This window comes from Mustela erminea, chromosome 6, assembly GCF_009829155.1.
Source record: "Mustela erminea isolate mMusErm1 chromosome 6, mMusErm1.Pri, whole genome shotgun sequence".
NCBI classification, from domain to species: Eukaryota; Metazoa; Chordata; class Mammalia; order Carnivora; family Mustelidae; genus Mustela; species Mustela erminea.
In genome coordinates, this window is record NC_045619.1 from 17,381,117 (window position 1) to 17,394,321 (window position 13,205).

The 13,205-nt window shown below is 44.1% G+C and overlaps 2 protein-coding genes across 2 annotated transcripts in view; both read right to left on the reverse strand.

Moving 5' to 3' along the window:
• Positions 1-9,594: 9,594 nt before the first annotated feature.
• HCFC2 (host cell factor C2) overlaps positions 9,595-13,205 on the reverse strand; it is a 73,630-nt gene continuing 70,019 nt past the window's right edge. The window contains exon 17 of the mRNA XM_032346543.1: positions 9,595-9,617. Coding sequence (XP_032202434.1) covers positions 9,610-9,617 — 8 coding nt within the window. The 3' untranslated portion in view covers positions 9,595-9,609. The remainder of the gene's footprint in view (positions 9,618-13,205) is intronic.
• Positions 9,978-10,405, reverse strand: LOC116592912 (40S ribosomal protein S15a-like). Its single transcript, XM_032346550.1, has one exon. The coding sequence runs from the start codon at positions 10,392-10,394 to the stop codon at positions 10,002-10,004; it is 393 nt and encodes a 130-aa protein (XP_032202441.1). The 5' UTR covers positions 10,395-10,405; the 3' UTR covers positions 9,978-10,001.

Here is a 13,205-nt window from a genome sequence, read left to right on the forward strand (position 1 = left end):
GGGCAGAAATTGATGAATTACCAGTACTTGAGCCTGATCCTCTCGTCCTGCAGATCTCTGGGTTGGTTTGTTTGTTTGTTTTAAGATTTTACTTATTTATTCGAGAGAGAGCTCACAAGCAGGCAGAGTGGCAGGCAGAGGGAAAGAGAGAGGCAGGCTCTCCACTGAGCAGGGAGCCCAATGCCGGACTCTATCCCAGGCCCCTGAGACCATGACCTGAGCCAAAGGCAGACACACAACTAACTGAGCCACCCAGGTGTGCACAGTCCCTCCCTTCCCGCACCTGTTAGTTTAGTCTGTACATTAACACTTTGAAAGGTTCTATCCAATGGGATTCCTGGCTCTAACTTCTATGTAGTGGCCAACGGTGTGTGGCAATAGCCTAACCAGTGGGCAATTACAAAAATAACTTTTTAATTAGGTCTTAAATCAGGCCTCCACATGGTCTACCCATGGATTCCTCCAACACTGCAGACAGGCAGGGGGGTTAGGGGACCCTGGGCTCCCTCCTACCCCTCTGTCATCTTGTTGTGTCTTATCTTCCACTTGAGGTAGTCCGGTGCATTAATTTTAGTATCAGTTAATCTTCCGTAAAGGTTTTGAGCTGGGAGGAAGGGACAGAATGTACTTTTCCCTGGGCCCTCACCTGCTAGGGAGAACTACTAGCCACAAACAGTCCTGAAAGGTAACTATGAAAATGGGATGAGAGTGCATTCTAAGCATGATTTAATGAGAATTCTGTAATGCACCAAAAAATAAAAAGGTAAACATAGACTGACTTGAATATTAAAATGGCAGAACTTTAAACTTCCAGATCAATCCCTCCTCCAAAATTAATATCTTTTTAAAAGATTTTATTTATTTGACAGAGAGAGAGAGAGATCACAAGTAGGTGGAGAGGCAGGCAGAGAGAAGGGGGAAGCAGGCTCCCTGGCCGGTGCCAGGGCTTGATCCTAGGGCCCTGAGATCATGACCTGAGCCGAAGGCAGAGGTTTAACCCACTGAACCACCCAGGCACCCCTCAAAATGTATGTTTAAAAAACTTTATTGAGGGGCGCCTAGGTGGCTCAGTTGGTTGAGTGTCTACCTTTGGCTCAGGTCATGATCTCAGGGTCCTCGGATTGAGCCCTACATCGGGCTCCTTGCTCCGTGGGGAGCCAGATTCTACCTTTCTCTCTCTTTCTGCCTGCCTCTCTGCCTACTTGTGATCTCTCTCTGTGTGTCAAATAGATAAATAAAATCTTTAAAAAAAAATCTTTATTGATAGCAAGCCCGAAGGATTTTGGTTCTGTGGTTTCATGCACAAGTGAATTGACAGCTCCAAACGCTAAGCCTTCCAGCATTGGTTCTCTCCTTTGTTAAAGAATAAATAGCAATAATCGCGCCTCGGATAAACCTCATTGGCTACGATACTGCCACTGGTGCCTCTTGTTGAGTTGCCTCTCTTGGTCCCTGCATTGCCCCTAGAACCTTAAGACTTCTCTGGAATTCAACAGTTGACCTGTTCAATCCTATCTAGTTTAGGAAATTTTAAAATGGCCCAAGGCAAATAAGACTCAGCCACCAGAAACACAATCTGGTATCACTGAGAAGAAAAACAAGAAAAGGACAAAGCCATGCCGCACTTTATCTTGCAAATATCTATGTTGCTATTTGCATCAAGCCAGTTGAAAGAGGTTTGGTACGCAAATTACGTACGTTCTTACCTACTGTTTTTGTGCAAGAGTCACGAGTGTGCTAGGCAAGGGTTTTCTGAGCATGGTGGTGGTGTGGTATGGGGAGGGATGAGTTAAACTGAAAAACGAGATATGACAGGTGGAGGAAGCAGGGTGAGCCACCGTGTTGCACAACCATGGGGGGGGGGATGTCAGTCATTGGAGTCTCGGTGAATGTTGCCCCCTGGGATTGATTGTATAGAGCTCTACGTGTGCCCCGGGACACGGGGTAAACACTCAGTAATGGTAGGTAGAACCTCCAACCTCGCTACGCAAAGGATGGTTTCATCTTCCTTTAAATTCAAATCTAGAGATAAGATAAATATTGCCTAAAGTGTGGCCCCTAGGCCGGTAGTCCTAGAGAAATGTTTTCCCAGAAAGGGGAAGGGCTGCAAGCCAATTAACCCTCAAGGGAATCATAATGCACGTTTTTTTTTTTTCTTTAAAGATTTTATTTATTTGTCAGAGAGAGAGAGGGAGAGCGAGCAAGCACAGGCAGACAGAATAGCAGACAGAGGCAGAGGGAGAAGCAGGCTCCCTGCCAAGCAAGGAGCCCAATGTGGGACTCGATCCCAGGACGCTGGGATCATGACCTGAGCCGAAGGCAGCTGCTTAACCAACTGAGCCACCCAGGCGTCCCTATAATACAGGCTTTAAAAAGTCCTACAGTTAAAAGAATTTTTTCTTCCACTTAGTTTTGAACTCAGAATTTCCCATCTCATTTGAGCATAGAATTCTTCTTTCCCTCCCTTTTTGGAAAATATAATATTTCTACAGACACTTAAGAAACGCTCTACCAGAGCATCTCAACGTGTATAAACCGTGCACTGTTCACGATCCTCAAATCCAAATTTGAAGGCTGTTTTCTGAGTTTGCCCGTGGGAAAAAAAATAATGTTATTCATTTATTCATTTATATATTCATTTAACTAACATTTATGGAGTGTCTATATTGGTCCCTATGCTGGGAATAACAAAAGATGCCCTAGCCTTCCAAGAATTCATGGTGAAGAGAAGACAGAATGCTGAGCAATTACAACACGGCAGGAGAGACTGCGATAGAACGAGCACGTGCTGCCTCACACAAGCCATCATTCACGTGGTCCTCGAGAGCCGCTGGGAGGGGGCAGGGAGAATCCGCCTGGCCAGGGTGTCTCAAGCTATTTGTGGTGAAGATCCAGCTGGGTTTTGTGATCTTACGATTTATTATAAGTAATAGATATTTGGTCTTCCTAAAACCCTTAGAATTGTTTAAGTAATAAGAGGAGAAAAGCGTCTTGATGTTTGCCACCAAACCCCTTTCAAACACAGCTGAGTTTGTGTCATCGAGTGACTTTTGGAAAGCCCCTAAGGATGGGGGCTGGTTGCCAGGGGAACCAACCAGGTGTTTAGAGAGGTGCGACTGTCAATGCAGCAACCAGCCACCCCCACCCACCGTCAGAGAGGAGAGAGGGGTGGAGATCAAAGTCAGTCACCAACGGCCAAAGTTTAATCAATCGAGCCTATGTGTAATGAAGCCTTGTAAAAGCCCCAAAGGTGTGGGTTTGGAGAGCTTCCAGGTAGGTGACCATGTGGAGGTTCTGGAATATTGGTGCCCCTAGGGAGGTCACACCAGCTCTGTGTCCCTTCCCATGTAGCTTGCCCTGTGCTTCTTTTCGCTCAGACGGTCCATCTGTTTCCTTTACAATATCCTCTATGATAAGCTGGTAAATGTCAGTAAATGTTCCTTGAGTTCTGTGAGCTGCTCTAGCAAATTAACTGACCTCAAGGAGGTGAGGTCATGGAAATCTCCAATCTACAGTCCATGGTCAGCAGCACAAGTGACAACACGGACTTCCAACTGACGACTGGAAATGAGGAGAGATGGTCTTGTGGGACTGAGCTCTGCCCCTGAGGAATCTGACACTATCTACAGGTAAATGGTGTCAGAACTCAGTTGAATTATAGGACACTCAGCTGATGTTGGAGAATTGCTTGTTGAGATTGGAAACACACACACACACACACACACACACACACACACAGTGGGGTTTCTCTTTTTCAGTCTACTGTGAATTGATACCTTTGCAAAAATACATTAAAAATGTATTACGAAGTCAGTGTGATATGGCCATAAAGAAAGACGTATAGACTAATGGAACAGAATTGAGAGTCCAGGAATAAACCTTCATGTTTATGGTTAATTGATTTTCTGTTTGTTGTTCCTGTGCCAAAACAGTTCGATGGGGAAGCAGAACTCCTTTCAGTAAATGGTGCTGGAACAATCGGATATTTACATGTAAAAGAATGAAGCTGGATCCCTCCTTACAACATGCACAAAAATCAGCTCAATATTGTCCTAAATGCAAAAGCTATTCTTTTTTTTTTTTTTCTTAAGGATTTTATTTATTTATTTGAGAGAGAGCACAAGCACAAGAGAGCACGAGTGGGGGTAGGAAGGAGCAGAGGCAGAGGGGAAGCCGATGCCCACTGAGCAGGGAGCCCGAACAAGACAGGGCTCCATCCCAGGACCTTCAGATCATGACCGGAGCTGAATGCTGACGCTTAACCCACTGAGCCATCCAGGGGCCCTAAATGTAAAGGCTACTCTTAGAAGAAAATACAGGAGTAAATTCTGAAACCTTGGGTTAGGCAAGTTCTTCTTAATAGAGCACCAAAAATACTAGAGACAAGAGAGAAAAAATAGATAGCTATATTTCATTAAAATGAAAATCTGTGGCTTTGAAGGACACCATCAAGAAAGTGGGGAAAAGGGTGCCTGGGTGGCTAAGTCGTTACACATCTGCTTTTGGCTCAGGTCATGATCCGAGGGTCCTGGGATCAAGCCCCGCATTGGGCTCCCTGCTTAGCAGGAAGCCTGCTTCTCCCTCTCTCGTTCCCCCTGCTTGTGTTCCCTTTCTCGCTGTGTCCCTCTCTGCCAAATAAATAAATAAATAAAATCTTAAAAAAAAAGAAAAATAAATTTTTTAAAAAGTGGGGAAAAAACCCCCATAGAGTGGAAGACAATATTTGCAAATCTCTTATCTGATATTAGATCTATACCCAGGATATATAAAGAATTCCTACCACTCAATAATAAAAAGGAAAAATAACCCAATTTTTAAAATGGGCAAAGGTCCAAAGAGACATTTCTCGAAACAAGACATACGGAGGGCCAAAGATAGGAGCAGGGTTTAGGAAAACTGATAGGAGACAAGGTATTTTCCCCACGTCTGCAACATCAGGAAACCATTAGCTCCCAGACCTCAAGGAACAAGGAGATGGAATTAATAGTTCCAGAATCAATGGAGAGTAGCAGAAGGAAGGGGCTGCCCAGACAGGAGTGTGCTCTGGTAGGAGGGCGCAGCAAACCCACAGCTTCCAGCAGGAAAGAATGGGGGAAATAAAAACCCAGCCCCACTCTTCTTGCCTTTGATCTCTTGCTAGGACCTCCCGCATTGGCAAACCTAATCGTGAGTATGAGTTCCACAGTTGGAAGAATGTGGTGGAAACAGGCCTGGGCTGGGTGATTAAGTGATTTAGGGAGTAGGAGGCAGAGGTAACGCATATGCATGGGCTATGGATATGGAAGATTGAAATGAAACAAATATTAAAGTGAGTGGCAGGGAAGGTAGGAACAAAGCATAAGGCTGATTTGGATGGGATAACATTCGCTCTCTGAGCACCACGATGTTCTCCAAGGGGCAGATCCAAGGGGGCAGTTCAGTTTGGGGCAGAAGTAACCCCAAAACTGTTGCATAGGCTGCTGACTTAGTAGGTGTCAAGCTTTGCTTTCAGCCGGAGTCAACAGGCTTTTTCTTAAAGGAACAAGTGGGGAAGTGTTTTAAAGTTCTCCACACAATTCCTCAGTGCCCACAGCCATAGATAACACGTGACGAATCACGTGAGCGTTTCAACACACCTTTCTTTATAAACACGGGCAGCAGGCCTGCAGGCCCTCGTTTGCCAACCCCTCCCCTGGACTCCTCGGAACGCTGTCATCATTTTGCCTTCAGATGGGTTTGAATGAGCTCTTCTCCGGTCTGGCTTCCGACAGATAAGCGGCTGGACCTCTTTTGGAGAACCCGCAGTGAATGGGACAGAAGCGTGGGCTTGAATTCCTACGGCGGTGCTTGTAACTGACGAGCCGCTAAGAAGGGAGGCGGGACAGGGATTTCCATCTCCAACACCTTGATTTCAAATATTTTCCTGAAAAAATGTTAGTTTAAAGGAAGGTTTCCTTTTCTTGCCGGGAACATACCCTGGTTTGGTGAAATGAAGATAAAATCATGCAAACCTGTCCCTGTCTCACTGTTTGGCCTCATGGAGATGAGGGAACCATCTCATGGGTAACCAGAGGGATGATTATTGAATGTTGGAAATGAAAGGCCAGTTCACAGTCTCTCCCCCTCTGGACTCCTTTCAGCGCATCTCTCATTCTCTGTGTACTGCCACCTCCCTTGGCTCTCTCTTGGATACGAGCCAGCCTCGTCTCCCTCCTTATAAGCTCTGTAATGATTTCTTGTGCAGTGCGCATCACCCACAACTGTGGTGGAGAGGTGGGTATATATGTTAATCCAGATGAAAGGAGCTAGCGAGCAGCATTGCAAGGGTCAAAATTAACTTCTCCTTTGTGGTTATTATTCCTGGAACATTGCTAGGCACAGGGTGCGTTACTCAGGACTTATTTTCAAGGGAGGAAAACCCAACTTGGACTGGCATAGACAACATGTAGAACCCAAAACCAGACCTCGTAGAGACCCTCCTCTGTTTCTCCTCTCTGCGTCTCTCTTTGTGTGCTGCCTCTCCATGGGGCTGGTGGCCAGGCACGTGACAGCCACCAGACCAGGTCCTCTCAGCTTTGATACCAGAGAGAGAGTGACACCTGCTCGCCTTGGTGTCAAGCTTACAGTCCAGGGTAAGGAAGGGTTTTTATTTGGGGTAGTTGGAGGTCAAACTAGTATCAGTGAACAAAATTCGGGCCTGTCATCAGAGCTCAGTCAGTTTGCATGAGTGCAAGGAATAGTGTTATAGAAGAAAGGGGCTGGGGGCTGAGGCAAATGAAAGAAACCATCACCCCCAAACAACTTAAATTTCTCCCTCCCCACCTCCAATCAAGGTGTTGGAGAGGCCCAATGAAGATATGTGTGCTGCCTCCAAAGACCACATGGGCTGGGTAAGGAGTTCCTAGCCTTTGAGCTAGAAGATCTCAAGAATTTCTTAGCAATTCAGCAAATCAGTCTGTGCCATTGATAGTAAGCAAACAAAGGTGGGAGAGTACTTCCCAGGCAACACAATGCTATTTTGCGATTTTGGAAGGATAATCAAGGCGGGGAATGTGCCAAGTGGGGAGGGACATCCTTTCGATTTCATAAAACTCAGCAACTTCTCAGAGTGTGGTCATAAATGCCTTTTAAAAGGACTATCACTCTAGGCTCAGAAAATTCAGTCATGTAAATCCGGTCTGTGCTTATATTTTTGTATCTTTTAATTGGGTTGGGCTCTCATTGAACTCCATCAGTGTCAAGTCAAATGTATAGGTGTTGGAATGGTCTCTCGCTTGGAGACAGGGGAAGTATTAGAGTCCTGAGGACAGGTGATCATAACCTCCACAGAACCTGCCAGATAACTTTGTCCAGGTGCTTGTCAGTGGCCAAAGCTTTCCAGGTGGAATTACTTATCATGCAAACCGAGAATAAGCTTAGGTACCCATAAAGCAGGAACATAAAGAAATGAGACCCATGAAATGAGGAAAGAATATTTGGGAGGAAGAATATGATGTTGAAAAACATATCAAGGTGCCCATTTTGGAGAGACCCAGAACTTTTGGGAATTTTATCCATGTATTTTGCAGTGAAGCATCTTTTTTATTTTGAATCATATATGGGAGACATGGCATCATAATCTTTTTTGGTGCTTAGAGCCACTAAAAGAGCTCATGGGATGCCTGAGGGGCACAGTTGGTTAAGCATCTGCCTTTGGCTCAGGCCATGATCCCAGGGTCTGGGGATGGAGCCCAACATGGGGGCTCCCTGTGCCACTGGAAGCCTGCTTCTCCCTCTGCCTCTGCCTGCCGCTCCCCTGCTTGTCCTTGTGCTCTTGCTCTCTGTCAAATAAATAAATAAAATCTTAAAAGGAAAAAAAAAGCTTATTAGGAGCTGTCCTGGACCCAGAGGTGGGAGGGAGGTCTGTGGCCTCCTATTTCCTCCCCTCCAGGGACCTCACTCGGCAGTTTCTTCCCCTCTGGGGCTCAGCCTGCCTCATCACCCCTTCCTGGTAGGACCATTCCCTAAAGTCCCTATTAAAATTTACTGCCCTTTTATTCCTTCCCCAGGCACCTCTAATCCACAATGATGATGGTGTTAATGATGACATAGCATATAAATTACTCCCATAACTAGGTAAACTAGATAACCTTTAAAGATGGCAGGATTCCAATGCAATAAAGAAATATTAATAGCTGTTACACTTCCTAAGGAGTCACAGTCATTCTCAGTTTTGATTTTTTTTTTTCAGTTGTCCCCATCTCAATAATTCTAACAATGGTAACAATGGCTAACAATTTGGGGCATTTTTCAATGTTTCGATGTTTCAATTTTCAGGCACTCTTCTAAGCTTTTTTCTAACTCATGCCTCCCCACAAGCCTGAGTTATGTGGTTATCTCCAAAATGGACAAGGAAAGGCATCACTTCACAGATAAGGAGATGAGGCATGCAGAGGTTATGGAGCCTGTGGACGTGAGGTCACCCACCGGTAGCTGATTGCACCAGGATATCATACCAAGGAGTCTAGCTCCGCAATCCTCCATGCGAGTTAGCCAAGCCAATAACTCAAAAGTAAACCATATTTCTTCACTGTTCTTTTTTGGCACAAAAATGTTCTAAGTCTAGAAAAAAAATGAAACAAGATGAAACCAGAGAGAGGGACAAAAGCTAAGAGACTCTTAATCTTAAGAAACAAACTGTGGATTGCTGGAACAGAGGGGGGTGGGGGCGATGGGGTAACTGGGTGATGGACATTGGGGAGGGTATGAGTAGTAATAAGCACTGGGTATTATATAAGACTGATGAATCACAGACCTGTATCCCTGAAACAAGTAATACATTACATGTTAATTAATTGAACTTAAATTAAAAAAAATATCCTACCTCTAAAATGTATTGCCAGTCCATCTACGATTCTCCATCTCTTTATCTCCAGCACCGCCACCAAAGAAGAAACCACTATAAGATACCATCAAGAAGTGAGTTCTTCCAGAACAGGGTCTTTGTTCCTCTCTGACTCCCCGGGGCTGGCCGACACTTGGTAGACATATAATAAAGATGGACAGAGTAAATTATTTCCTAACTGAAATCAAGGAGCATGCATTGAACACCTATTCAGTTTTTCAGAGAATACTGTTGATTCTCAACAGATTTACTTGCAGGTTTTCCCTTGCAAGTGTTCATATAAATATATAGACTTACAAAATTGGGATCGTATTATGTATCTTTTTGTAGTTTGCTTTGTTCTCAATGTTGTATTCTGAACATCTTCCCATGTTATTAAAAGTTCTTAAACTTTTTAAGTAGTATAACATTCTACTACTTCAGAAACCCAGTTGTATTAGTTCTCTATTTCTATGTAACAAATTACCCCAAAACTCGATGGCTTGAAACAACAAACGATTATTACCTCACAGTTTCTGTGGGGCAGGAATCTGGAGTGGCTTTGGCTCAGGGCTTCTCAAAGAAGCAACCAGGATGTTGGGTGGGCTGCGGTCATCTCAGGGTTCAAACGGGGGATGAACCACTTCCAAACTTACTTGGCTATTGGCAGAATTCAGTTCCTTGCTGGCTGCTGGTTGGAGACATCAGTTCTTTCTCCCACCATTGGCAGATAGGTGAAGAGACAGACATCTACAGGTATCTGTTTATCATCTATCTGAAGAGAAAATGAGAAAGGGTACTCAAGAAAACTCAGAGTCTTTTTATAATCGAATTGTGTCTGATGTACTCTGTTTATTAGAAGTGAATCAGTTAAGTCCAACCCACACTCTAGGGGAGGGAATTACACAAAAGTGTGAATGCTGAGAGGTGGGGATCACTGGGGGCCATTCTGGAGTCTGCCTACCACATAGTTTTTCCCCAATTTTTTCTACTGCTAACATGCTCTTCTGAATATCTTATTCCCTGCATTACATATTATTTTCTTATGACACATTTATTGACTAGAAGGGTAAGAACTTTTTTAAAGGTTGATTGATTGCTTGATTGATTGATTCTTTGGTCCATTGAGGCATTTTATTTGCACGTATGTATCATGTCCCTAGAAAAAGAATCCCAGGATTTCCCCCCCTGTGTGTTTTCGTCTTGCCTCTTCATGGTCCATGAGGCCAGCTGAGGTTGTCAGTACAATGAAACCAAACTGGCGGGACGCGAGCAGGTTATTCTGCCCTTTTTCTAGATCTTTCAGTCGTACATCAAATCTGGGGCTGATCACTCCACATTTGTTCAACCTGCCTGTGAGGTTCACAGCAATTTTCCCCGCTCTGTGAGCATCAGTGATTTCAAATTCGCTGGTGTAACCGTGCTTCATCATCACCATGAGAAACCGGACAATGACTTTGGAACATGGCCTAGCAAGAACCAGGCGGTTGCCTCTCTTCTCAGCTTTGTTAATGCTTTTGAGAGCGTCTGCCAGGGCATTCGTGCACACCATTATGGCGGCAAGGAAAGATGGCGGAAAGAGCAGATTTATTTACTTATTTTAGAGAGAGCACAGGAGCAGGGTTTGGGGGAGGGGAAGAAGGAGAGGGAGCAAAGTAGACTTCCTGCTGGGTGCGAAGCCCCACGTGGGGCTCCATGCCTGGACCCTGAGATCAAGACCTGAGTGGAACACTCAGCCACCCAAATGCCCGGAAGGGTAAGAAAGAACATCTCAAAGGCTGCCAATGCCTCCTGACTGATAATTGCTTTCTAGAAAGCTTCTCATCCTCTGTGGATGGGAACACTCATCTCACCACGTCTTCATCATCTTTGTTGTAAAATTCTTTGCTCATTTGAAAGATTTCTTTTTCTTTCAGTTTGCATTTGAAGGTAAGCCTTCCCCCTCCAGACAAGTTTATTAGCCATTTGTATTTTTTCTCTTGTGAGTTTTCTATTTTATGTCCTGTACATTTTTTTTTAAAGATTTTTATTTATTTATCTGACAGAGAGAGAGAGACAGCGAGAGAGGAAACACAAGCAGGGGGAGTAAGAGAAGGAGAAGTAGGCTTCCTGCTGAGCAGGGAGCCCGATGTGGGGCTCAGGATCCTGGGATCATGACCTGAGCCGAAGGCAGACTCTTAACCATCTGAGCCAGCCAGGCACCCCTATATTTGTTTACCTATTGAAGATTTAGGGCTTTTCTCATGAATTTTTATGTGTTTCACACATAAAGATATTAACAATGGCCAGAATTTTGGGGGGGGGTAATGGTTTTACTGAGATATCATTTATAGACACCACAATCAATTTTAGAACATCTTCATCACCTCAGAAAGAAACCCCATACCCTATAGCTACCACTTCTTACTTTCTCCTCTGCCTTCCATCCCTAAGGGCCCACTAGTCAAATTTCGGTTTCAATGGATTTGCCTACTCTGGTTATATATATATATATATATATATATATATATATATATTTAATATTTATTTATTTATTTGTTTGCTTGACAGAGATCACAAATAGGCAGAGAAGCAGAGAGAGGGAGGCGGGGCAGGGGGAGCAGGCTCCCTGCTGAGCAGAGAGCCTGATGTGGGGTTTGATCCCCAAACCCTGAGATCATGACATGAGCTGAAGGCAGAGGCTTTAATCCACTGAGCCACCCAGTTGCCCCTATATTTATTTTATTTTTAAAAATATTTATTTATTTGAGAGAGAGAGAGAGAGGGAGAGAGAGACCATGTGGGGGGAGGGGCAGAAGGAGAGAATCTCAAGCAGACTCCCCTCTGAGCAGCGAGCCAGAGTTGCCACTTGATCTCACGACCCCGAGATCACAATCCCAGCCAAACCCAAGAGTCAGATGCTCAGCCAACTGAGCCCTGGAGGTGCCCCTATTCTGGGCATTGAATGTGAATAAAATGACCTACTCTGTGATCTTGTGTCTGGTTTTTTTCCCTTTAATAATGTTTTCAAGTTCATTCACGCTGGAGCACATATCTGAACTTCACTCCTTTCTGTGGCTGAATAATGTTTCATTGTATGGATAGACCACACTCTGTTTATCCATTCATCACTGGATGGACATTTGAGTTATTTCCGTTTCTGGCTATATGAAGAAAACTGCTATGAATCTTCATGTATGAGTTTTTGTGCAGATATATATTTTTTTCACTTTCCTTGGGTGTATACCTAGGAATTAGAATTGTGGGGTCAGTTAATAATTCTATGTTGAACTGTTTGAGGAACAGCCAGACCCTTTCCCCCAACGGCTGCCGGTACTATAATTCTGCCAGCAGCGTAGGAGGGCTCTGATTTCTCCCCATCCTCAACAACACTTGCTACTGTTTATCTTTCTTATTAGCACTAAATTAATGAGTCTGAAGTAGTATCTTATTATGGTTTTCATGTGGATTTCCCTTACGGTCAATGCTGTTGAGCATCTTTTTATGTGCTTGTCGGCCATCTGTATATCTTCTCAGAGAAATGTCAGTTCAGATCCTGTGAATCGGAAGGATTTTTTTGGAGGGATTGGGGCCAGAAGGAACCTGCAGTGGGGCGAGACCAAGACAGAGTGGTAGATTTGGGACTTGGTTCCCCTGCATCCAGCTGTGTGATTTCTGGGTTTCTGCAGCTCTTTGCCTGTTTCCAAGTCTTTAAATAGGGATAATAATAACCCCTATTTCATGAGGTCATTGCGGGGCTGACATGAGACAACAACACATGTAGGATTTTGCAGAGCACCTGATGCACTGAAAAGAAAATGAATGGGAGCTCTTCTCATGGTTTGTAAAGGTAACATGATATGGACTGTGTTTCAGGAAGATTAATCTGGGCATGCTGTTAGAGTAGATTAAAGAGAGATTGCAGACAGGGTCGCCAGTGCAGAGGAGACCCAACAGTTGAAGCAAAAGGACGTTTTCTGGGCTTCTTTCCCTATTAAAGACAAGTTTTCCTCTAGTCCATGGCCTGAGCAGCCCTAGAAACAAGGGATCTTGTTGGTTTCTCAGGTTGATCAAAGATATTTTCAAAACCACTTAATTAACTCACTAATCCAGGGGGAAATAGTGATGAGTATGTTTTGAATATTTTGATTAACACTTCATAATAACTTGGAGAATTTTAAATATGTTTATGAACTGTTTCTCCAGAGAGAGATGACATATCAGGCTTTAGTAATTTCAGGGTCATTTATATTATCAATTAAAATACAGCTTTATCCAATGCCTGCTCATGCATTCAGTTCTATACGGACCTATAGAGCTCCCAGTATGTGCCAGGCACTGTTCTAGCACCATGTATACAGTGGTGAACACAAGGTCTTTGCTC